This window comes from Eublepharis macularius, chromosome 11 (assembly GCF_028583425.1).
Source record: "Eublepharis macularius isolate TG4126 chromosome 11, MPM_Emac_v1.0, whole genome shotgun sequence".
In the NCBI taxonomy this organism is placed as follows: domain Eukaryota; kingdom Metazoa; phylum Chordata; class Lepidosauria; order Squamata; family Eublepharidae; genus Eublepharis; species Eublepharis macularius.
In genome coordinates this window covers 94,833,422-94,855,383 of record NC_072800.1, presented here as the reverse complement: position 1 = coordinate 94,855,383, position 21,962 = coordinate 94,833,422, and the positions used below count along the sequence as shown (strand labels likewise).

The 21,962-nt window shown below is 51.9% G+C and overlaps 1 protein-coding gene across 1 annotated transcript in view; it reads left to right on the top strand.

Moving 5' to 3' along the window:
• Positions 1-1,083: 1,083 nt before the first annotated feature.
• LOC129337950 (SCO-spondin-like) overlaps positions 1,084-21,962 on the top strand; it is a 131,748-nt gene continuing 110,869 nt past the window's right edge. Inside the window, exons 1-16 of the mRNA XM_054991976.1 lie at positions 1,084-1,181; positions 2,864-3,076; positions 5,185-5,267; positions 6,248-6,418; positions 9,193-9,440; positions 10,229-10,331; positions 15,109-15,267; positions 15,824-15,906; positions 16,676-16,804; positions 16,943-17,090; positions 17,766-18,006; positions 18,509-18,647; positions 19,085-19,211; positions 19,658-19,830; positions 20,569-20,790; positions 21,717-21,882. Coding sequence (XP_054847951.1) covers positions 1,084-1,181; positions 2,864-3,076; positions 5,185-5,267; positions 6,248-6,418; positions 9,193-9,440; positions 10,229-10,331; positions 15,109-15,267; positions 15,824-15,906; positions 16,676-16,804; positions 16,943-17,090; positions 17,766-18,006; positions 18,509-18,647; positions 19,085-19,211; positions 19,658-19,830; positions 20,569-20,790; positions 21,717-21,882 — 2,503 coding nt within the window. The remainder of the gene's footprint in view (positions 1,182-2,863; positions 3,077-5,184; positions 5,268-6,247; positions 6,419-9,192; positions 9,441-10,228; positions 10,332-15,108; positions 15,268-15,823; positions 15,907-16,675; positions 16,805-16,942; positions 17,091-17,765; positions 18,007-18,508; positions 18,648-19,084; positions 19,212-19,657; positions 19,831-20,568; positions 20,791-21,716; positions 21,883-21,962) is intronic.

Here is a 21,962-nt window from a genome sequence, read left to right as displayed (position 1 = left end):
TATGGCAGCATAGGCTGTAGCAGTTTGCAGCTCTTTCTCAAGTACTGGGTATACTTGCAATTTCTTATGGAAAATGAAGATATTTATATTTTTGAATTCTATAAACATGCCCAATAGTGCAGTTTAAATATGCTAAGTTATAAATGATGCATTTTATGTTGTTAAATCATTAAAAGAAGTTCAGGTTAGATAGGAAAGTAAGCAGTGCTTATATTTCACACACGTCCGTTTTCTATTCCCCCTCCCCTAACCCCCCCCCCCATAGCTTCAAAGTTTACAGAAATGTTACATCTCAGGCATGTGTGTGTGCTTGCATTAACATGCTATAGAAACAGAACCGTTTTCATTGTTTGTGTTGTTGCCCTGGGAGTCTGGCGGACTTTGCTCCTGCCTTTGGGCTGAGATTAAAGCAGGTACCCTTTGCCTCTGTATGGCTCAAAGCCACTCCAGACTTAGGATTTTCTCTGAGCTATGGCAGCACACCTAGAGCAGGTACGAAATTCCGCAGCAATTCTGAGTTTGCCCAAATGACCTGTGTCCCCATGCATCTTTTGAATGAGACATTTCAGAGTTGAAAACTTGAATTTTGAAATTGGAATTGTACCTCACAAATTCCCAAGTTCAGTTGATTTATAGCTTGTTTTGAGTTTGGCGACCATCAAATGTAAAATCTCATTGGCCATTAGCTATCAAATATTGACAAATACAGAAATAAAGTATCATTTGATATCAAATACCAAAATAAAATATTCAGGGAATTTCATGAGTAAATATTTGAAGTCAAACTTTGTAGCAGAAAAAAATCAGGGAATAAATGCATTTCCATTTTCATCCAGTTCACAAAACAATGTAAGCCACGCACTGCATTGCAGGTTGGAATAATCATCAATGCGCACTTTGTGCTGCTGTGAGTCAGTGGTTGGGCACCAGCTTCACTCCTGCCATAATGCCCCTGCCTTAATAGCGCACATTTTTTCTTGCTTTGCAGCACCTTTCTCCTGTGGCCTGGGTGTGGGCTCCTGGCTTGCATGGTCTCTTTGGAGCCAGAGCCTTTTGAACCCGCAAGGCCTTCAGCCCCAGGAGATGAGGGAAGCCACGCATCCACGAGGGCCGTGTCCCAAGAAGCTGCGGGGAGTTTTGGCATGGATCTCGCTCTGGGAGATGCTGGCCCTGGCCAACGGGTAAGGAGGCACTCCCAGGCCTTCCATCTGCCCTCCATTTCCAGCACTGGAGGCACCACGCAGGGCTCGCAGATAACTCCCCCTTTCTTCTCTAGAGCTTTGGGTGTGTCATATAGCGATAGTTCAGTTGAGGGCCTCACTCTGCATTCCAGTTTTCTCATGTCCTCTCTGGATCTTGGCGATCAGGGGCAAGCTGCGATTTCCATGCTTGGAACTCAGGGGGAAAAGGGGCCTTAAACTTCGCCCCCTCAGCATTTTGTTGGTCTGAAGCATCCCCAGCAGAGTTATCTGCTAGCGCGTGCTGTTTCCCCACTATTTTTAAAAATTAATTCATTTGCACAAAACAACAAACAACAACTTAATGGTGGCAACTCTACACTGTACATAAGCGTCTATAAAAGATTTCCAGATTTCTGAAAATAACAGATCAATCTTAAGCAGAGTTTCTCCAATCAAAACGTACTGATTTCAATAGGCTTAGACTGGAGTCGCTCTGCTTAAGAGTGGACTAGAGTCTACAAGTCCGTATGCAGTTGTCATCTATGGTAAGGCCCTCAATCCAATGAATTGTGGGAAGCAGGCTTTTGTCTTTGCAGTGCTGTAGTAGTAGTAGAACTGTAAGGGCACGGAGGGTCCATTTCCATTGACCACCAGTTAGACTCCAAAAGAAAGTCAAATAGTTTAACAGTACATTAACATCCTTAAAAATAAACGAGTATTCTAATACCAAATTAATATGAGTAATAATTTCCTCTCAAAAGGACCAAATAAGTGAACATCTTTATACTTAAGAGCCGCATCTTGTAACATACAACACCAACAGTTGGACACCAAACTTAATGCTGCAGTGTCCAAAATACCTTAAAGATAATTTTTTGCTGAATAAATCTCAGCTTAAGATCCATAGTAGCTGCAGGTATAAGACTTAAAGCCATGTCTCATTGCTGTGGCAGAACTGAGCGATCTAGCTCAGCTTTCCATTAATCTCTGAGAGTGTATATCACATTTATTAACCGGCCTCAAGTATTTATAAACAAATATTGTAGGTTTTGTTTTCTGTGTTGATTCAACGAGAGTTTCCAGAAGTGGGGAAGATGCTGAAACCCTCAAAGCGGCAGGGGCAGCGGGGCCATATTTAAATACCAACAAATGTTTCCCCGGCATGGTAAAAAGCAACCTCTGGGGGGGGGGAGGTGTTACTTCAGGTCTGGAAATGGAGAAGGGGGGAAATGGGGGGGAAGGCTTAAGCCCCCCCTCTCAGTGCAACACAGCCCCATTCTGCATAGCCCCTGTGCACCTGGCAACTGAGTTCTGAGCATGGCACTCGGAGCACATGTCTGATCAATGGGTCTCAGTGCAGATGTAAAGGAAATGTAATCAGTCGTTAGGTTCTAAGAAGGCTTTTCAATGTAAGGAGCGAATGTATTTACATAAATCCCAGATGTATTTCCATAACACAAAAAGCAGTGAGCTTTGACTATCGGTGGTTGCTGGCGAGCCTTCACTTGTGCTGCTTCCCAGAGGCACATGGCTGGTGGCTGTGGAAAGGCAAATGGACCTCATTCTGATCCGATCTGGCCTAGTTCTGGATTTGTCAGTTCACAGCGGGAACTGAAAACGGGCACCAAGGTTGGGGCTATAGTCTAGCCCCAGTCCTAAGGGGTGCCTCTTGCTGGCTGCAGGCGGTGGTGCGACAGGACGGTTCAGGTGATGGAGGAGGAAGTGGTCACCCCCCGGCGTGAGGAAGTGGTGCCCTGCTCCGATGTCTACCAGTACAATATGGCGGGCTGGCATCTGGACCATGGCAGGATGCACCAAGCGTACAGCAGAGAGGAAGGCCTCCCCCACTCCCATGCCCAAGTGGGATCCAGCACTGCCCTGTGCTACATCTACAAGTGAGTGCATTTGCAGCGGGGGGGGGGGGGTGGAGTGAGAGAAGGTATGGGGGGCTAGCAAAGGGTGCAGCACAACAGCCCACAATCTTGTGGGGCATCAAAGGCAAAGAGATGTTTTATGGCACAAACTTTCATAGACTTGAGCCTGCTTACATCTGATGCACATATGACCCCCGCCTGGGGGCTAATTCAGGCATGGAATCTGAAAAATAATTTAGGAGAAACAAAACATTTTTCTTGCATAAAAGAGCAATCTGGACATCACAGAGGCTGCAGCCTTCTGCCTGAGAAATATCGCTATGGAAGAACAAAAGAATCACAACCACAATACCAGTCATAGTAATTTTGACACACACACACCCTCCTTAGCGACTGGCTTTTCAAATACAGAATACCAAATGATAGGAAGGAACCCAGAGAATCTTTTCCAGTTTCCCAGCAACACCCTCTGCTGCTAACCTCCATTCACTGACTGACGGACAGGCAGACTCTCTCTCTCTCTGTCTCTGTCTCTATCTCTGTCTCTCTCTGGCACACACACAATCACTCGTTGGCCATTCCCTGGGAAAGCTACTTCAAAGGATGCCTTCAGTGTAATATTGATGAGCTAGCATTCATCAGTATGGATTGGATTCTAATCGTTCAGTGCACAATGAAGACCACAGGGTTTTTGTTACGCTGCAGATGTTAAATTAGCGCAGCACTGCTAGGAAGCTTGAAAAAATAAACAGGCTGTGGTCTGTGAAAGCAGCTGCTAGAATAACAATATGCACCCAAAGTACCAGGAGACCCTCCTTTGGATTTGTGCTGCAACAGACTCCAGTGTCACGCCCAGCGAGAGCTGCGGTGAATGGTTCTGTGCTTCTCCTGAATATGTTTGAGTTTTCCAGAGAAAAGTCACAGCCTCGAATGGTCTCTCGAATGTCCCGGTTGTTTGGCCGAAAAGTTGCCCAGTGGCTGGGGACGCGGCTTGGCCCTGTACAGCTCCCTGCTGTTCAGAAATCAGCACACGAAGCTCCTCCTCACAAGGAGACCAGCCTTCGCACCCCCTAATACCTGCAGGTCCCATTTCCATTAACGATGCAGGAGTAAAATAGTCAAGAGTCCAGTTGCACCTTTAAGACTAACCAACTTTATTGTAGCATAAGCTTTCGAGAACCACAGCTCTCTTCATCAGAGGCATGTAACGAAGAGAGCTGTGGTTCTCGAAAGTTTATGCCTCAATAAAGTTGGTTAGTCTTAAAGGTGCTACTGGAGTATTTACTATTTTGCAGTTACAGACTAACATGGCTAAGTCCTCTGTGGTGCGGGATTAGGTTGCAGTAAAAAGTTGGTAATAATCCTATTTGTCTACAATTATTTCCCTCTATATTGGGTTGCCAGATTCCAGGAGGGGCCTAGAGATCTCCTGGAATTACAACTGATCTCCTGACTACAAAAATCAGTTCCCCTGGAGAAACGGCTACTTTGGAAGGTGGACTCTCCGGCATTATACCCCACTGAGATCCCTCCCCTCCCTGAACCCTGCCCTCCCCAGGATCTACTTCCAAGTCTCCAGGAATTTCTCAACCTGGAGCTGGCAACCCTATCAACACCCTTAAAAAGGGCACTCTGACCACTGCAGAATCCAACCACATGGAAGTGAAGAAAAGGAAGTCCGGGGCATGTGCTTCAGGATCTGCAGGGCCTTCTCCGGTGGCCCCTGAGTGCTGCCGGATGTTCTTGCTTTGACTTGGGCCTGCAGAAGAATGAGCTGTTCCCTGAAGTCAGGGGGCAGAACCTGCCTCCTGTGGGGCTGGCCAGGCTAAGTCCCAGGCACTGAGTTCTGCACTCCTGCAAACAATATCTTAGGTACTAGTCAAATATTGTAAACATCTACATAACGCACCCAACAATATGAAAACTTAAAAGAAATTATTTTTACTTACTTACTTACTTCTAGTCTGCCTGTCTCACTGAGACTCAAGGCAGATTACACAGTGTGAGTCAGTACAGTCAGTTTCAAGGATATTTCAATAAACCCTGTAAGTACTTTCTTTCCTTGAGAGAGCGAAAACCTACTGCCTTCTGCATGGGTCTGTCGCTGGTTGTTCCTTTCCCCGCTACAGGCCTGAGGACACCAGACCCCTCGTCTGGAACCGCACGGTGCGTGCTTGTTGCGAGGGCTGGAGCGGACCCCACTGCTCAGAAGGTAAGGCTGGGGGGGGGAGGCTGGAGCTGGGGGGGCAGTCGGACAGCGGGCCGTGGCGCCTCTGCTGGCAGCTTCTGCGTCCCCTACGTGCAGCTGGATGCTCCCTTTCCTGCTCTGCAGGGCGTGCGTCGGGCTCTGTGACATTCCACTAGTGGCCAGAGCCAGAGCTGCAGCCTCCACGCTTCCGAGCCCCTCTCAGGGCCAAGGGGGAGAATAATGCGCCTTTGGCATCGTGACGCTCTCTTCGCTGTAGTCACAGTTCGAGTGCCTTTGGGGTATTTAGACAGAACAAAAAATGTGTTTCAGTAACCTGGTGTGGGCGTCAAGCAGATTGAATAATAATAATAATAACATTCGATTTATATACCGCCCTTCAGGACAACTTAATGCCCACTCAGAGCGGTTTACAAAGTGTTATTATTACCCCACAACAATCACCCTGTGAGGTGGGTGGGGCTAAGAGAGCTCAAGAGAACTGTGACTTGCCCAAGGTCACCCAGCTGGCTTTGTGGAGGAGTGGGGAATCAAACCCGGCTCTCCAGATTAGAGTCCCGTGCTCTTAACCACTACACCAAACTAGCTAAATAATGGAAGGGGGAAAGATCTTTGAGAGCTTCATTCGGCATGTTACCAGCGGTAAAGGGCGGCGGGGGGGGGGGAAAATCCATACTTCACTAAGTACTGGTAGTTCAGGAGTAGAACAGCAGCAGAATCCCTCCGGAGAAAATATTTAAAACGAAGAACAGTGAATAGTGTCACTTTTACACTATATATCCATTTCAGTTTTCGTTTTTATACGTTTGCAGTTGCACGTTTTCGTTTGCAGTGGAACACCCACATTACATGGGGGGTGATATAGACTTGTGGGGTGAATCGTTGCCTGCCTGATAGGATCTGAAATGTCTAAGAAGAGCGAGTTTTGCGGGTCCCTGACCCTCCTTTCGGCCCCGCCTTTCCCCTCTCTTCCTGCCGCCTTCCAGGAAAGGAGCTGACGGGGCACTGCTTTCCTACCTGGCAGTGCCAGGCCGTGCCAGGGTGGCAGAACTTCTCCGTGGTCGGCGTAGACGAGTGCTGCACCCGCCTGGGAGGGCACAGCTGGAAAAACGCCTCCTCCAACCTCTGCTTCAGCTGCTCCTCCGTGTCCGAGAAAGGTGGATTGGGGGGGGGGGGGTCGTCACGTCTTTCTTTCATGAAAACCCAAGCCATTGACATGGCATAAGATCAAGAGAAGACAGTTGTGCAGCCAGGGCCAAAGAGGGGGGACAGCCTGAAGGCCCTCCCTGGGCCCAAGACGCCAAAGGCAGCAGGGCCCCTAGCTGGCCAAAGCGCCGTCCCATCTGCTGGGGGAGGCGACAGCAGGGGGGGCGGGTGCTTCTTCCTCCACGCCCTGCTGCTTGTAGACTTTCCAGGACCATCTCTTTGGCCACTGTAGGAAACATGAAGCTGGGCCAGAGAGACTTCAGATTGCCCTTGACAGGGAATCGGGGCAGCGACTGCAAGAGCCTCGTGGAACGTGTCACTAATTTGACCTTCTCCCACCAACCTTATTCGGAAGAAATGATGGGATCTGGGCTGGTTAACTGTGGGTGGGGGGAGGGAGAGTAACAAAAAAGAAAGCAGGGCTGCTGGCTCCATCCCACTGGCCTCAACTTCCCAACAAGGGGCAAGGGGGTTAGGGTTAGTAGGCAAAAAGGGGGGGTTGCATTTTCAAAACAACCTCCTTACACTCTCCAATCACCTGTAAATGTTCACAAGCAGAACTTAAAATGCAAGGAGAGTCTAATTCAACAAGGAGGGATGGGGAACCGTAGCAGGACCCATGCACGTAAGGCACAAACATGGACAATGCTGTTCAACACTGGGACGCCAGCCGAGGAGCCAGACCCCTTTCCTGTCCCTCTGGGGCCTCTGCAGGTCCCTCCCAGCTGCTTGGCTGGCTCTCGGGTTGCTAGGTCCCCTGGGGACTAAACCAGGTGGGAGGGGGAGGGCAGGCACTTGCCCCCTGCACGCACACAAAGCGCACACGTGCTCCTGCACCCACCCGTTTTGCTGGAAAATGACGTTTCTGGCACGAGTGCAAGGGCATGCTTTACACACACACAATAATACAATAATCACTCTTAACAACTACGCCAAACTGGCTCTCACCACAGGCCTCCCTCCCGCCCGACTGGGCCACAAGGAGTTGGCAACCTTGCTGGGGGGGAGGGGGGAGGAAGCTGCTACTGCTGACCCCAGAGGCCACAGCTCAGCATTTGGCCCCCGCTATTGCCAACCTCCAGGTGAGGCCTGGAGAGCTCCCAGAGTTACCTCTAATCTCCAGACGAGAGAGAACGGTTCCCCTGGAGAAAAGGGCTGCTCGGTTTGGAGCAGATTGCTGCTGGCGGCATGGGCCTAGGAGAGGTTGGAAGGACCAGATAAGCCTGGGAAAGAGATGGGCGTCAGGGGGCAAAGGCTTGGGTGGCAGGATGCTTGATTTGGGGGGAAACGGCAGCAGGGAAAGGTAAACCCTCCCTCCCTCCCTAGAGTTGCGTTCCTGACCTTGTTTGCCTCCTGCAAAGGGACTTAAGAACTGGTCACGACGAGTCACCACGTTCTCCATGTGAGTTTGGCCCCAGGACGGAGGTCTGGCCCCGTGCTCTCCGCTGCTCTGGAAGCTCCTCATGGGGTGCAGCTGCTCGGCCAGGGACGGAGGGTGGGCCAGCCCTGCCCACCTTGTAGCATGTTTAGGCCAACTCTGTGCTAAACCCATTCCCCATCTCCCCATCAAGGTCCCGATCCCAAATGGCTCACTCGCCTCTTTTGCTGGCTTGCTTACTTACTTCATTTATACCCTGTTGTTCTCCCCTTTGAGGACCCCAAGCAGCTTACGTTGCTACACTACTCTCCTCCATTTTATCCTTACACCAACCTTGTGAGGTAGCTTCAGCTGAGAGTTGTGACTGGCCCAAGGTCACCCAGTGAGTTTCCACGGCAGAGGGCCCAATTAGATGTGGTGGCGTCCTCGTGGCTGCCAGAGGGACATCGACACCGTTTTAAAGTCATTTATTTATGTCATTTATAGTCCGCCTTTCTCACTGACACTCAAGGCGGATTACATAGAGTGAGATGAGCACAGTTAGGACATTAGGACATTTCCATAAACAATGCCATAGGCTAAACCAACGCAAGTTTACAAGGATATAACATTAGCAAAAATCCAAGAACTGCTGAAATGGAGCATAAGCAATTCTAGGACTGCCATTAGACAACATAGAACTACCCAGTGGGGCCATACTTAAAGCGGCAGGCAGTACCTAGGAGCAACTACTTAAAGCAGCAGATAAGATGTAAGGCACCATAGTAGTGAAGTCTGTGGTCCCTACTCATTAGTGAAGCATCTCTTGGAGCTCAGCCCTCCTGTCTGTGCAAAAAGCCCTTTTGAATAATTCAGTTTTGCATCGTTTACAGAAGGCCAGAGAGTGGGGGGGGGGGTGTCTCCTGCCTTCCTCAGGCAAGCCGTTCTATAGCATTTAAAAATGCTGCAAGGCCCCAGCCTCAACTGGGCCCGCAGCATGGCAGGCAAAGGGACACTCCTCGTGCCTCACCAGATGCCAGAATGGCTGCCCCCCCCAAGAGCAGCTGTTTCAGCACTTGGAAAGTTGCAGGGGGTGTGTGTGTGCGCGAGAGCCATGCTGTAGGCCCAGGCAGGCAACATCTTTAAATGACTTTAAGTGGCAGTGGCGATAGCCTCACAGTGGCCACGGGGACGCCATCACACCTAGGCTGATTCCAGATGGGCACTAATAAAGCGAGTGCTTTCGCTTTTTCTCCGATGTTTGGCCCAGACTGGGGATTCTGAACCTGGGTCTTCTAGCTCCTAGCCCAAGACTCACTGCACTGGCTCACTGCACCGTTGATAACCCGCAGCCCTCTTTCTTCCCAGGTGATCTGCCTTCCCCTTTCCTTCTCCGGCCATCGGCCCCCTCAGCGCTTCCAGTCCATTTGGGACATCGCCGGCACCCCTTTGCCACCTGCATGACCTGGGCCGGGGTCCACTACCGCAGCTTCGATGGCAAACACTTCCGCTTCCATGGGGACTGCACGTACACTTTTGCTGCCGCGTCTGATGGCACTTGGGCCGTCCAAATCTCCTCCAGCCGGGAGGGCTGCTTGCCTGGCTTCTGCCACAGGGTAAGAGCCACCACAGGAGAGAAAGAGCAGGTGCCGTAAGAAGCCTCAGAAAACGAGCCCAATAAGCCCAGAAAGAGGGCTTCCCCTTGCCTCGTCCTGACGCAGAGGTTAGAGCGGGGCCTGGGCTCGCCTCTCTTGAAGCCCCGTTTTATCTGCCAGTCTAGGAAATGGGAAATGGCACAAGCGATCTGCGAGTGTCAGTCTGCATTCATTTGGCCAGCAATCTTTATTCTTTCCAAAGCTGAAGATGGATTTTTGAAGAATTGAGGGAGGGGCAAGGAAAGGAGCTGGGGTATGAGGGCGGGGGCATGAACAGGATATGGACAAGCTGACCCTTGCTGGACCTTTCGAGGGATAAGGCCAAGAAGGAGTGGGTGGGATCTGCCCCCACTCTGGACAGAAGATCCTCTTGGGATCTGTCTCCAGAGATCCTGCAGCGTTTCCATTCCTTTCAGTGGCGTCCGCCCAAGAGACATTCTCTGTCGACTGCTGACAGTCACCATTTTTTCTCCAGCTTTTCTCCAGCACGTTAGGGGCTAGGAGATTGCTGTTGCTCATTCAAAAGTACATGCTTTGATGTGTGTGTTTGTATGAATGCGCCAGGCAGCCTGGTTCCTCACGTGGGTGGTGGGACACTCACTACACAGAAATGGCCCCCTCCGGCTGTGTCAATAGTCGCTTGCTCCCCTGGGTCTGGGAAGGCAGCAGGAAAGCCACCTGAGCAGGGAGCGAAGTGCCAAGGGACGAGGCGAGGCTGTGCTTCTCGATTCCCCCTCTCTTCCCGGCAGGCCCTCCGCATGCTGTTTGGTCTGGACTCCGTAGAGGCTCAGGGCCAGAGCGTCTCTATCAATGGTGCTGCAGTGCCAGAAGGGGAGCCACGGATGCAGAAAGGTGAGGGGCTGACCATAGAAAAGGCCTTCGCCCCAATATTTCCCAGTAGAGACCTGTAGCGGACAAGCAGTTCCTGAACTGAGCTAGAAGATTCCAGCGGGTAGGAATGACAAGAAGCTGATAGGGGCACCAAAAGATTCCCAGCACATTCCAGTTTCTTCTCAGCGGGGGCCTGTTACAATTAGGAAGGGGGGGGAATGGCTTTTCTTGCTGGGAACTTCCTCAGGCGAAGGTTTCCATGGAAAGCAACTTTCCTTTTCTTTCAAGCTCCTTTGATCCTGCGGGGTCCTTGGGTCTCTATCCACCAGCAAATAAGAAACGATATTATCTTTTGATACAGTAGGAGGTAGTTTAGTTAAAACAGAAGTAATCCACAGTTCACAGTAAAGATTGTAACGAGGGCGTTCCAATATCATATGGGACAAAGAACCAACCTTTTGCAAGTTGCATTGACAAAGTCTGTCCAAGTGAGGCCTATTGCGGAATCTCCCATATAGAACTGCTGCAGGGGCAGCATTCAGATGTGCGAATATCAATGCTCTGCCTAAGCAAGGAACTGTTAGGAGTTTGATGTAGGCGGGGATTGTTGGAGATGGAAGGAGGCCAAAGAACTGGGTGAAGCACCCTCTCTGAGCACGTGGAATTGAGCTAGGAAGCATCCCGGTAACTGGTTGCCGCCACTCAGGGACGAGAAGCTGTTTTTCCATCTCACGCCTAACAAAATAGCAAATAACAGGGTGGAAACCTTGAAAAACACCTTATTGCAAACTAGGTAGTGCCCAGGTGATCTGGCATGCAGGGAAAAGAGTCAGAGAAATATCCCAGAACAAAGTATTGTACAAAGGGATAAGGAAGCAAAAAAATGTCTTTATAGAAAGGAGGTTTTATAGGGGGGGGGCGGGAATGGTGGGTGGATTCAAAAGTGGAAGGAAAGGGGACAAAAATACAAAATACAAGGACAAGCACACTATTACACAGCGCAGTCTCTCAAATAAAAACAATAATGTTGAGCTAACTCCACTAAGTACACTTTACCTAGGTTGTAGCAGGTTCCTCAGAGCATGTACAGATTTGCTTGCAGTACCCAGACAGTGGAGGGGTCCTTAACCCCTGGCCCATTGATCTCAGCGTCTCCAGATGTTACGCTGTTTCAAAGTGGGAACAACGGAAAGTCCGGAGCTCCCGGATATTTATGGGTAATAAAGACTGACCTAAGCGAGCTTCCTCTGTGAGATCGATTAGCGGGTCTAACCAGTCCCCAGCAAAGCTCCATCTCTGATGTCAGAGACTATTTCCGCCAATCAGAGAAATATTACAAGATGGTCCCCCCATTTTGAGGGCTCTGCGTTTCCCTGACAAAAAGGGAATCTGGCCCAACCTGGTTGCCCTTTGTCAAAAAGGATTAAATTGACCAGGTAGCCCCTACCTGGAATGGAGGATAAAGCGTTATTCTCATGTAAGCCCTGGGGGCCCAAGAACCCAGACGCCCTAAGTGGCACTCTTTTTTTTTTTTTTTGAAAAAATTTTTATTGGGTTAGAATATTTTTATTTTTACATTACATTCAATTTTCCCCAAATTTTTCATTTCTAACCCCCTCCCTTTCCCCCCCTTTTGTTGACTTCCAACAGCTTTCCCACCCTTTGTCCCTTTTCCCTTACTTCTATTAAATTCCTCTGTCTAAAACAGATATACATTCTCCATTATGTTAAGCAGTACATCTTTAACTACTTTTCTTGTTATACACCCAAACTGTACGTCTTTAGATAAACAATTTATCCCATTTTCCAGTTTTAAATATTTCTATATATCATAAACCTATATATCATAAAACATAAAAATTTCCCACATTTAAATCAAACAAATCAAACAATTTGATTTGTTCTCTATATATTACTCATTTCATCTTTTTATGGTAATTCTATATAGCTCACCACATAATCAATCAATCAATTTGACTCTTCTGTACATTCAGTTTGGTGCATATAAATCTTATCAAAGAAAGAAAATATTGTTAGTTACTCAATCCTCATGTTTAAACCTTATCATTAATTATTCAATGTTCTATCAGTTAACCTATACATATCTATATATATATCCATCTATTAATCTAACTGCTTATGAATTCACTTTTCTCTTCCTCCCCCGGTAAAGTCACCCCTCTTTTTTATACTTTTATTATACTTCAGTAGTTCTCAAACTGCCACAGTTTTCCTCCCACCTCCCATTTCTTCTCCAGATATTGTTTCAGCTTCTCCCAGTCTGTGTTAAACTGCCCTGAGTCCAGATCTCTCAGTTTTCTTGTCATCTTGTCCATTTCAGCCATATACAGCAATTTGTAGATCCAATCTTCAATAGTTGGCACTTCTTGTACTTTCCATTTCTGCGCATACAAAAGTCTAGCTGCTGCTGTCATATAAAATATTAACGTCCTATGATGGGCTGGAATTCCCTCCATTCCCAAGTTTAGTAGCAGGAGTTCTGGGTTCTTATTTATTTGAAATTGTAAAATTTCACTCATTTCTCTTATTATTTCACCCCAGTACTGCCTGGCTACCTCACATGACCACCACATATGATAGAGGGAGCCCTCATGCTTCTTACATTTCTAGCATTTATTAGAAGCCCTAAGTGGCACTCTTGAGCAGGGCTTTTTTTCTGGGAAAAGAGGTGGTGGAACTCAGTGGGTTGCCCTCCGAGAAAAATGGTCACATGGCCGGTGGCCCCGCCCCCTGATCTCCAGACAGAGGGGAGTTGAGATTGCCCTCCGCGCTGCAGAACGGAGGGCGATCTCAACTCCCCTCTGTCTGGAGATCAGGGGGCGGGGCCACCGGCCATGTGACCATTTTCAAGAGGTTCCGGAACTCCGTTCCACTGCATTCCAGCTGAAAAAAAGCCCTGCTTTTGATTCATATTGAACCTTGGGATTATGTCACAGGTCCCCAAATGTTTATTAGCCCTAACCGAGTCAGATGTGGTGCACAATGCCAGATATTCATTTATTTAAAACACCCCTGCCTCTTTTGTTCACTCTGCAATGGCAACACAGCTTTAAAACCATGTAAACGTCACTAAAAGCAGCGGCATCACAACAACAATGAAAAGCACGCACCTCTGGATCCCTTGTGATGTTACAGAGGGTGCTGGAAGGCTTGGATGGTGCCTGGCTGTGCATAGTTCGATATCTGTGCCCAGCTGCTGGGCCCCAGCGCCCTCCGTGGCACCGCAAGGGACCCGGGCTCCTCATCTGCGACCCTGTGCTACTTCACTGATGCATCAAAAATCAATATATCTAATTCTCAACATGACTGGATCTGTGGATACTTTAATCGAGATATCGGAGCCATTAATATATAAGACAGATCTTTGCCCAAACCTCAAAAACGCCCCCACTTTGCAGAAAAATCTGAAACCTAATTCCCCCCCCTAAAAAACCCCAAATATAAAAAGAAGTTCATGTAGTTTGAAGAAACAAATGCCCTCACTGGCTGTTGCTAGGCAACCACAATTTTGCTTGGGTTTCTGTCAGTGGAAGGTAAGGGAATGGGCCCTTCCCGGGACTCCTCTGGCCTTTGAGGGCACACACAGGCCTGGCAGCAACCCCCAGACCACTTGATACCACGTTAGTTCCATGACTCACCCAGGCCCAGCTGCTCACTACTATTTAACAGCAGCCACCCCATGGAAAGCAGTGTGGTATAGTGGTTAAAGTTTCAGACTAGGGTCCGGAGATCTGGGATCAAATCCTCGCTCTGCCATGGGGCTCACTGAGTGGCCTTGTCAGCCTAACCCACCTCACAGGTTGTTGTGAGGATGAAGAGGAAGAGAAGGATGCGAGCCGCCTGGGGTCCCCACTGGGGAGAAGGGCAGGGTATAAACGAAGTAAATAAATACTAAATAGAGTATTTAGGTGGGTGAGTGGGTGGGTGGGTGGACAGAAGGAAAGGAAGCGTGGAAAGGCGAGGATATGGGAGCTGCCAGTAGGAGAAGAAGAGGCAACAGTGAGGGGAGGGGGCTGCAGGGTGAACGGAGGCGCCCCCTTGCAGGTTCCCACCACACAACTGGGTTTGGCCCAGTGGCCGACCCGACACAACTGGGCCCAGCCTGGTGGCCAGACAGGCGACATCGCGCAAAACTCTCGCGAGAAGACGCTATCTTCCGTGTTTTTTGCACCATGTTTTGCAGCGTTATGAAAGCAGGTTAGTAGTGTGAAAACGGCCAGGGTGGTGGGTGGAAATACAAAATGGCTGCTACAGGCAGCAAATCCAACTACAAAATGGCTGCCACGCCAACCACCAAATGTCAAGGAATGAGGCCATGCATAACTCTAATAGTAACTCTTCAGCATTTCAGGCAGAAGCTCAGTTAAACACAGTGCCTTTCAAAATTAACATTGTTTAAAATATTTTCTTGCATACACAAATCTTCCCATCAATCACAGAGTGACGATTCTTGTGCTGTGGTGGCAGCTATTGCTCAAGCACCTTTTAAATATCTGCACAGCCAACCAGATCTCCAAGGGCCAGTGAGAAACTCTGCCCGGCAAAAGCCCCACCTGGCCTCTGTACCTTCTAAAAACATCTGGCAGTCACCAGGAAAGGTGTCGGCAAGCTCCGTAGCTCCCCCAGCCGCTGTTAGGGACCCTGCTCTAACACTTTCTCCCCTCCATTGGGGTAATATTCCCCTGCAGTATGGAGAGGCCTGGAAACAGGAAAATTTCATGAGCGGGATCATCACTGTTTGCTCTTCAATCCCACCCACCCCCCTTTGCTTCTGCAGGGATCAGCGTTTGGTGGCTGGGAGATTTCCTTTTTGTGGAGAGCGGCCTGGGTGTCCGTATCAAATTTGATGGGCGTGACACCGTCTACGTTACCGTGGGGGCTGAGCTGAGAGGAGCTACACGAGGCCTGTGTGGTGTCTACAACGATGACCCTGCAGGTACCCCGCATGGAACCTCACCCAAATGTTTCCACGTCAAGAGAGAAATGTTGGGGGGGGCGTCATTATTCCCTTTAGAGGAATGTCCTGTGGAAATGTCTTCATGCGGTGCTGTCAGGGGACACCCACGCACCCCAGTCAACCCACACGCTCACATGGGATGCAGAGAGACTCTCCATTCTGTTTTCTGTCCAGTAAGCAAAGGTGCTGGTTGGAAAGCGAACCGAGCCAGCTGGTTCCCCTGGGCAGTCTGGTCAGACTGTAATGTGCGCGAGAGTGGAGCATCACGGTGCCAAGTCGGGTCGGCCCAAGATCACTCCCCACGGGTGGGATTCTGACTGTTACTCCCCCTGTGCTGCCCCCCTCCCCTCCTCCGTCGGTTGTGTGAGTCCTGTCCCTGGCCAGGAGAAGGGCGAGAGGCTCTTCCCATCCTTTCTCTTGGGGCTGTCCTCTGCTCTGCCTGCCTCAAGGCGGGATAGTTTGGCACCATCTCCCACTTTTCCTCCTCTGCTGGAGCCTCCCCCTCCAAGAAATGCCTCTCTCTTTATGCTCTCAGATGACTTCCTACGTGTGGGAGGGGACACGACTACGTCTGCTGCTGGTTTTGGCAATTCATGGCGCATCCCAGATGCCTCCTTGGTAGGTTCCAGACAGGGGCTGGGTAGAGAGGATCTCTCTCCAGACACATTGCTGCCTGCTGCCTGCTGCTGGGTCCTGTCTACACAAACCCACTGCTGCTGTAATGGGAAAGGGAAGGTCCACCTGGGCAGAAGACACCTGGGAAGGGCTTCTGGTGCCCAAGGCCCGTCCCAGAGCGAGAGCAACCCAAGCGGCACAAAGTGACAGCAGCGGTTTGGGGGATACCGGTTGAGCACTGTGTAACCTGAGACAGGCACCTCTGGACCCCTGGCAACACTGCTGTGACCCAGAGGCTGCCACAGTCACTCCCCTGGACCCCTGCTGCCTCCTTGAGTCCCTGGGGGTAGCAGCACTTGGCCCGAGTGTGTGGCTTCCCCCCCATAATGCTGGCCCATTCCAGAGGTCCTGGCTTAGCGCTTCCTTTGTGACCAGGCAAGTGTTTTTTCCCTCGGGAAAGTTCTTGGGTCCACAGAGGCACCTTTGCTTGACATTAGTCACCTCTCATGTTCCTTGCTTGGGAAGACTGGGAAAGCAATTCTTGCATTTCGGCTGAAGAGCAAGACCTTGGTTATGGTCTCATAGGAATGCTTGGGAGGGGGCTGCACTTGGTTTTTGCAGGAAGACCCACGTCATTGCCTCTGCTGGGTGCTTCCCCATTTTGGTCTGTGCCAGGCCCGGTTGTCTTGCCAGTTCTGTTGCCTGTTGGGTGGGCAGGGATGGGACAGAAACGCTGCAGCCCTTCCCAGTTTTTCTGCTCTGCCTTCCTCAGAGTTCCTGCACAGACGCTGCAGAGGAAACTGACAGCTGTGGTCTGCCGGGAGGCCCTGCGGTTCACCAAGAGGCGGCATCTGTGTGCCAGAAACTGCTGTCCAGCCCTTTCAGCCGATGCCACTCAGAGGTCAGGAGCCAACCACACCCACCCTCTCTGGCTGCCTGCCTGCCTCACCTTCCCTCTCGCCCCTTCAGAGTGTGCCAGAAAGAATCGGAGCCTGTCACAGCCTCATTGGGATTTGCTGACTCCCCCTTTCTTCGCCAGGTGGACCCCAGCGGATTCTATGACACCTGCACATTCTTGCAGTGCAGTGGGGCTGGGACGGATGCCTTCTGTGAGACCTTTGCCAGCTATGCCCGCGAGTGTGCCCAGCAGCACGTTTTTCTCAGCTGGAGGCAGCCTGGATTCTGTGGTAGGAGGACAGAGAGCAGAGCGCACAAGAACCGCCTGCATCATCTTGCACAAGAGACCTGCCTGGCCAGCCGCCACGGCAAAGGGGTGCTTTCCCAAAGATCGCCATGGTGGTGATAGCCATGCGGCAGAGCATTTGTGAGAACAATTCAACTTGGCTGTTTCCACACGGCTTACCTGTGCTCGTAATGTCCCGGTAGATCGCGCAAAAAACGCGGAAGATCGCATTTTCTCACGAGAGATTTGCGCGATGTCATGCGACGTCGCACAAATCTCACGCGAGGAAACGCGATCTTCCGCGTTTTTTGCGCAATCTGCCGGGACGTTACGAGCAAAGGTAAGCCGTGTGGAAACGGCCCAGGTCACACGATCCCACCACGCAGCAGCTCCGCTATGTAAAGCTGGTCATGTGCTCCTGAACCTCAGGCTGCTCCTCCAGCCCTCCCGACCCCCTTGGACAATTCTGCAGGCATGCTCAATACCCCGCGCCTGCTGGGCTGGGTGTAGCTGCAGCAGAGTCTGTTTCCTGGCCTGGGCTAGTGGCAGGGGCCCCTTGGCCTGTAGAGGGGTGTAGCTTTGCCTGCAGAGCCCTGGTGGCATCTCTCTCGCCATGGGAACCCCTCTGCTGGCATTCCCGTTTGCATGCCCAATGCTGCCTGTCCCTCCCTTCTCACAGAGAAGTCATGCAGCCAAGGGAAACTGTACTCGGACTGCGTCTCCTCATGTCCCGCCAGCTGTGCAGCTGTAGGCCCTGCTGAAGAAGGAGGCTGCCAGGAAGAGTGCGTGAGTGGCTGTGAATGCCCACCAGGCCTCTACCTGGAGGGGGGAGCCTGTGTCCCCAAGAGCCAGTGTCCCTGTTTCCACCGCCGACAGAAGTATGCCCCAGGGGAGGCCTTGCAGCAGCGTTGCAACAAGTGGTAAGGCTCTGTGCTAGCCCACGGGCAGAAGCCAGGGTGGGGCACTCCCTGGGCCCCTGAAGGAGCACACTGAGCCTGAAGGGCAGGGGGGGCGTCTGGTGCTCTGATGGGGGGTGGTATTGAACATCCCAGCGTGGTTGAATGGTCCCTTTTTGTCTGGACTGGAGCCTTTTTTCCTCCCCTCAATCATTTGACTGCCCATAAGCATTTTGCTGTCAGCAATAGAATACTGACATACAACAGGCTTGGTGGCAGAAGTGAAAACTCAGGTGTAGCTGAGGGGTGTATGTATGTGTGTGCGCACGTGCATGCGTGTGTAGAAGGGACTCAAGGGAACAGGATGGGGAATACCAAAGTAGGCAGGGAGGCTGCATGGGAAGACCCCCTAGAAGCAATGTGGTTGAAGGGCGGGGTGGTCCCTTCCCAGACCTGTGGACTTGCAGTAGAAGGGAGTGGCTTGCACCCCGTGATCTTCTGGCCTGCCATTGTTCTCTCCCCACAGTATGTGCCAAGGGGGCCATTGGCTTTGTTCCCAGGACCAGTGCGCTGGAGAATGTGCCGTGCTTGGTGACTCTCACTACCTGACCTTCGATCACAAGCGCTACTCCTTCCATGGCACCTGCCAGTACTTCCTGGTACAGGTGAGGCACCTGGCAGAGAAGGTGGCACTCTGCCTGGGCCGAGAGCCGTCTCTGCTGAACTTTGTGGGGCTCGCTGCGCTGTCATGCTTTTTAAGTAACAGTAGTGGGACAGGGCCATGTGTGGAAGCTGACGGGGCAAGCGGGAGGGAGGCTTTCCACAATGGGACGCCTTGGGCAGACGGCTCCCCCTTGTTCTAGGTCACCCATATTCACCTGGCCCAAAGCATGCCGGGGTGGCCATTTCTCCATCTTGCTTCCGGCCTTAATCCAAGCTGAATTGTTTTGTGGGGTGGGCGACTGGAAGACTGGGACCACATCTCCCATTCCCCTGATGCTGACCACCCCGGCCCCAGTTGCCAAACATTAGTGGGAAGAGTCACATGGAAACTCTCCCATGGTCTCTCTGATAGTGGGTCTGTCCCCCAATCCCCTCCCAGGATTTTGTAGATGGGAAGCTTCAGGTTGCAGCAGAGAACAAACCGTGTGGGAGCCGTGGAGCCACCAGCTGCCTCCGAGCTGTGACTGTCACAGTGCAAAAGGTGTCTGCTCGGCTGACCCTCACAGGTGAGACAGAGAGAGGGACCCTTCAGGCAAGGGGCAGCCAGGTAGGGAGACGGCGGGCGGCGGATTAGTGGTGCCCTGGGTAGAACTCCTCCATGCAGGGGAGGGCTGGAATGTTGCGCTCCTGCAGTTTGGCCACGAAAGAGCCCCTGCAGCCAGCGGCAAAGAAGGCAGGTTCCATTCCAGGCACAAGGGGCAAAGTGACCCTGCCTGAAGGGGGGTTGTGGTGCCAGCCCAGAGAATTAAGGCTGGAGAAAGGCGGCACTTCCTCCGGCAACCTGAAGGCAGTTCTCGTTGATGTCATTCTCAGCTCTGGGGAGGCTTCCTAGTGGGAAGGGGACAGTTCCCCAAAGCTTCCTCCCCTCTGCTCACAATAGCAGCCTGCCAGCCCAGGATGCCAAGTGCCTGTGCCTCTCTCCGCCCTCACGTCTCTGCCATTTTTTTTCCAGGGGAGGTGTTGGTGAACGGGCAGGAAGTCGCCCTCCCTTATGCCAGCGCCGATATGCAAGTGCGTCGGGCTTCCTCAGCCTTCTTGCTTCTCCAGACCTTTGGTGCTCACCTGCTTTGGGGGACAGACTTCCCTGCGGTTTACATCACCCTCCAGCCCCAGTTTGCCAACAAGGTGCGCCTGCCTCCTCTGCTCCCAGCAAGAGAGCCTCCAGGTCTGCAGAGACCTGTGGGGCGAGCAGACACCACGTCCCTTTGGAGCGGGGGGGGGGGAGAGGAGCCCTGCTTCTTGGCAGGGCACCCCTCCTCTCCCGCTGGCCTCCTTTGGTCTGCCGAGCTGCTGCCCTCCCCCTTTCTTTTGGGTGGCCCTCAGGAAGACCTGTCTCCAGCCTGGCCCCTCCCAGCCATCAAGGGACCCCCAGTCTGGCTTCTCGCTGCCCTGTAATGTCACAGCTGCTCCTGCACTCCCTGATCGCTCCCCAGAAACCATAACCTACACGCCCCTGAGCAAAGGCACGGCCTTGCTGGTGTTCTGTGCAGCACTCGTGGCTCAGGGTAGAAAGACGGAGTGGTGGCGAGCGGGTGAGAAAGGCGCTCCTGGTCTCCCCGCCACCCCTGCCTGTGCCTCGGCACCACACTGGCCAACTCGGGGGGCAATGATCCAGTGGCCGAGCAAGGCTCCCTCCAGGCCTAGCAGCATTTCCCAGCGGGGCTGAATTGCCCTCCATTTGCGAAGGATTGCTCCAGCTCAACCAAGTGTGTGTGGATGCAGCCTGAATGTCTCCAGCCCCCACCCCCCAGACAATCCAGAACCCTCGTGGGTTTCCCGGCCCCACTGGCTCAGCCACCACTCGGGAAGGGCCTGGAGCCCGCCCTCCCCTTGCACCCCATCTGCGTGCCTTTCTCCCTCCAGGTTCGCGGCCTCTGTGGCACCTACAGCTGGAACCAGCAGGATGAATTCACCACGCCTGAGGGGGACGTGGAGTCCAGCGTGGCTGCCTTTGCCAATAAGTTCCGAGTCTCCCACGACTGCCCCTCCCCGCAGGCTTTCACCTTTGACCCCTGCAGCACTTACACGCAGCGCAGGCAGTTTGCAGAGGCTGCCTGTGAGATCCTCCACAGCCCCCCCTTCCAGGTAGGACAGGCAGCCGAATGATCCCGGGAGGGCTGGGGAACGTATCCCTGCCTCCTGGGGGAGGGGAAGGCCTCAGGCCCCAGACCCTGAAGGGCAGCCTCTCCTGTCTGGCACCCCGTCATGACGCCCACATTCAGCCGTGTCCTTCCTCTCCCGCGCACCCCCGTTGCCCCCAGCCCCACTGCCGAGGGCAGAGACGTCCGTCTTGGGGGCTGCCCTTCGGGTGAGGCACCCTGAGCAGCTTCCAGGGGAGGGGGGACTTTTGTTTTGGATCGAGTATTTTGTGTCTGGATTTTTTTAAATCCTGGGAGGAAGGATGGTTTTCTCTCTTAGTCATATATGCAGGTACGAACACTTCCCCAGGGTGAAGCCCTCCCCTTTGCCGAGCCAGTTCTCTTGGAAGTATTGCAGGATACGTTTTCTGGATTTCATTTTTTAATTTTTTTGGCAAAATAACTTTTCTCTGGCTTAGGCCGTCCACTGGATCATCTTTCTGAGCTAGTTTTGTTTGTACTGTACTGAGACCTCCTGCATGGACACCCCCTGCTTTCCTGCTGAGCTGTGGCCATGGCAAAGGTCTCGTTCGTCACGTTACGGGGCAAATGCCCAGACGCAAGCGTGCGTCCTCTCCAAACTGAGCCCCATCCCAGGGGACAGTGTAGCATGTTGAGAATTCTGCTTGTGAGATCCCTCGAGATTTTCAAATAGGCCTTGAGCCGTCTCTTATATATCTATGTACTTCTCTGCCGTGAAGAACGTTTGTATGTTCTGTTCCCTTCGAAATGTTGCCCAAACAGAAGGGCTTCCTGGCTTATTGGGGGAGGCAGGCTATGAAGCCATTCTCCCTGCAGCCAGGCAGTCTCACAGACCGGGGAACCTGCCAATCTGCCCATGTGAGCCACCGTCTCTCCTGTCCGTGCCCACAGGCCTGCCATGCCCTGGTCGAGAGAGAGCCCTTCTTCCAGCTCTGCCTCTATGATGTGTGTGGCTGCTCAGCCAGTAAGGATTGCCTCTGCCATGCTGTGGCTGCCTACGCCAGACAGTGTGCCCAGGAGGGAGCTCTGGTGTCCTGGAGGAATCACAGCTTCTGCCGTGAGTTTTCCGGAAGCAGGAGGGGCGGGGGGGGGGGGGCTGGCTGCCTGTAGCACATGCATGTGGGTGAAGTCATAGTG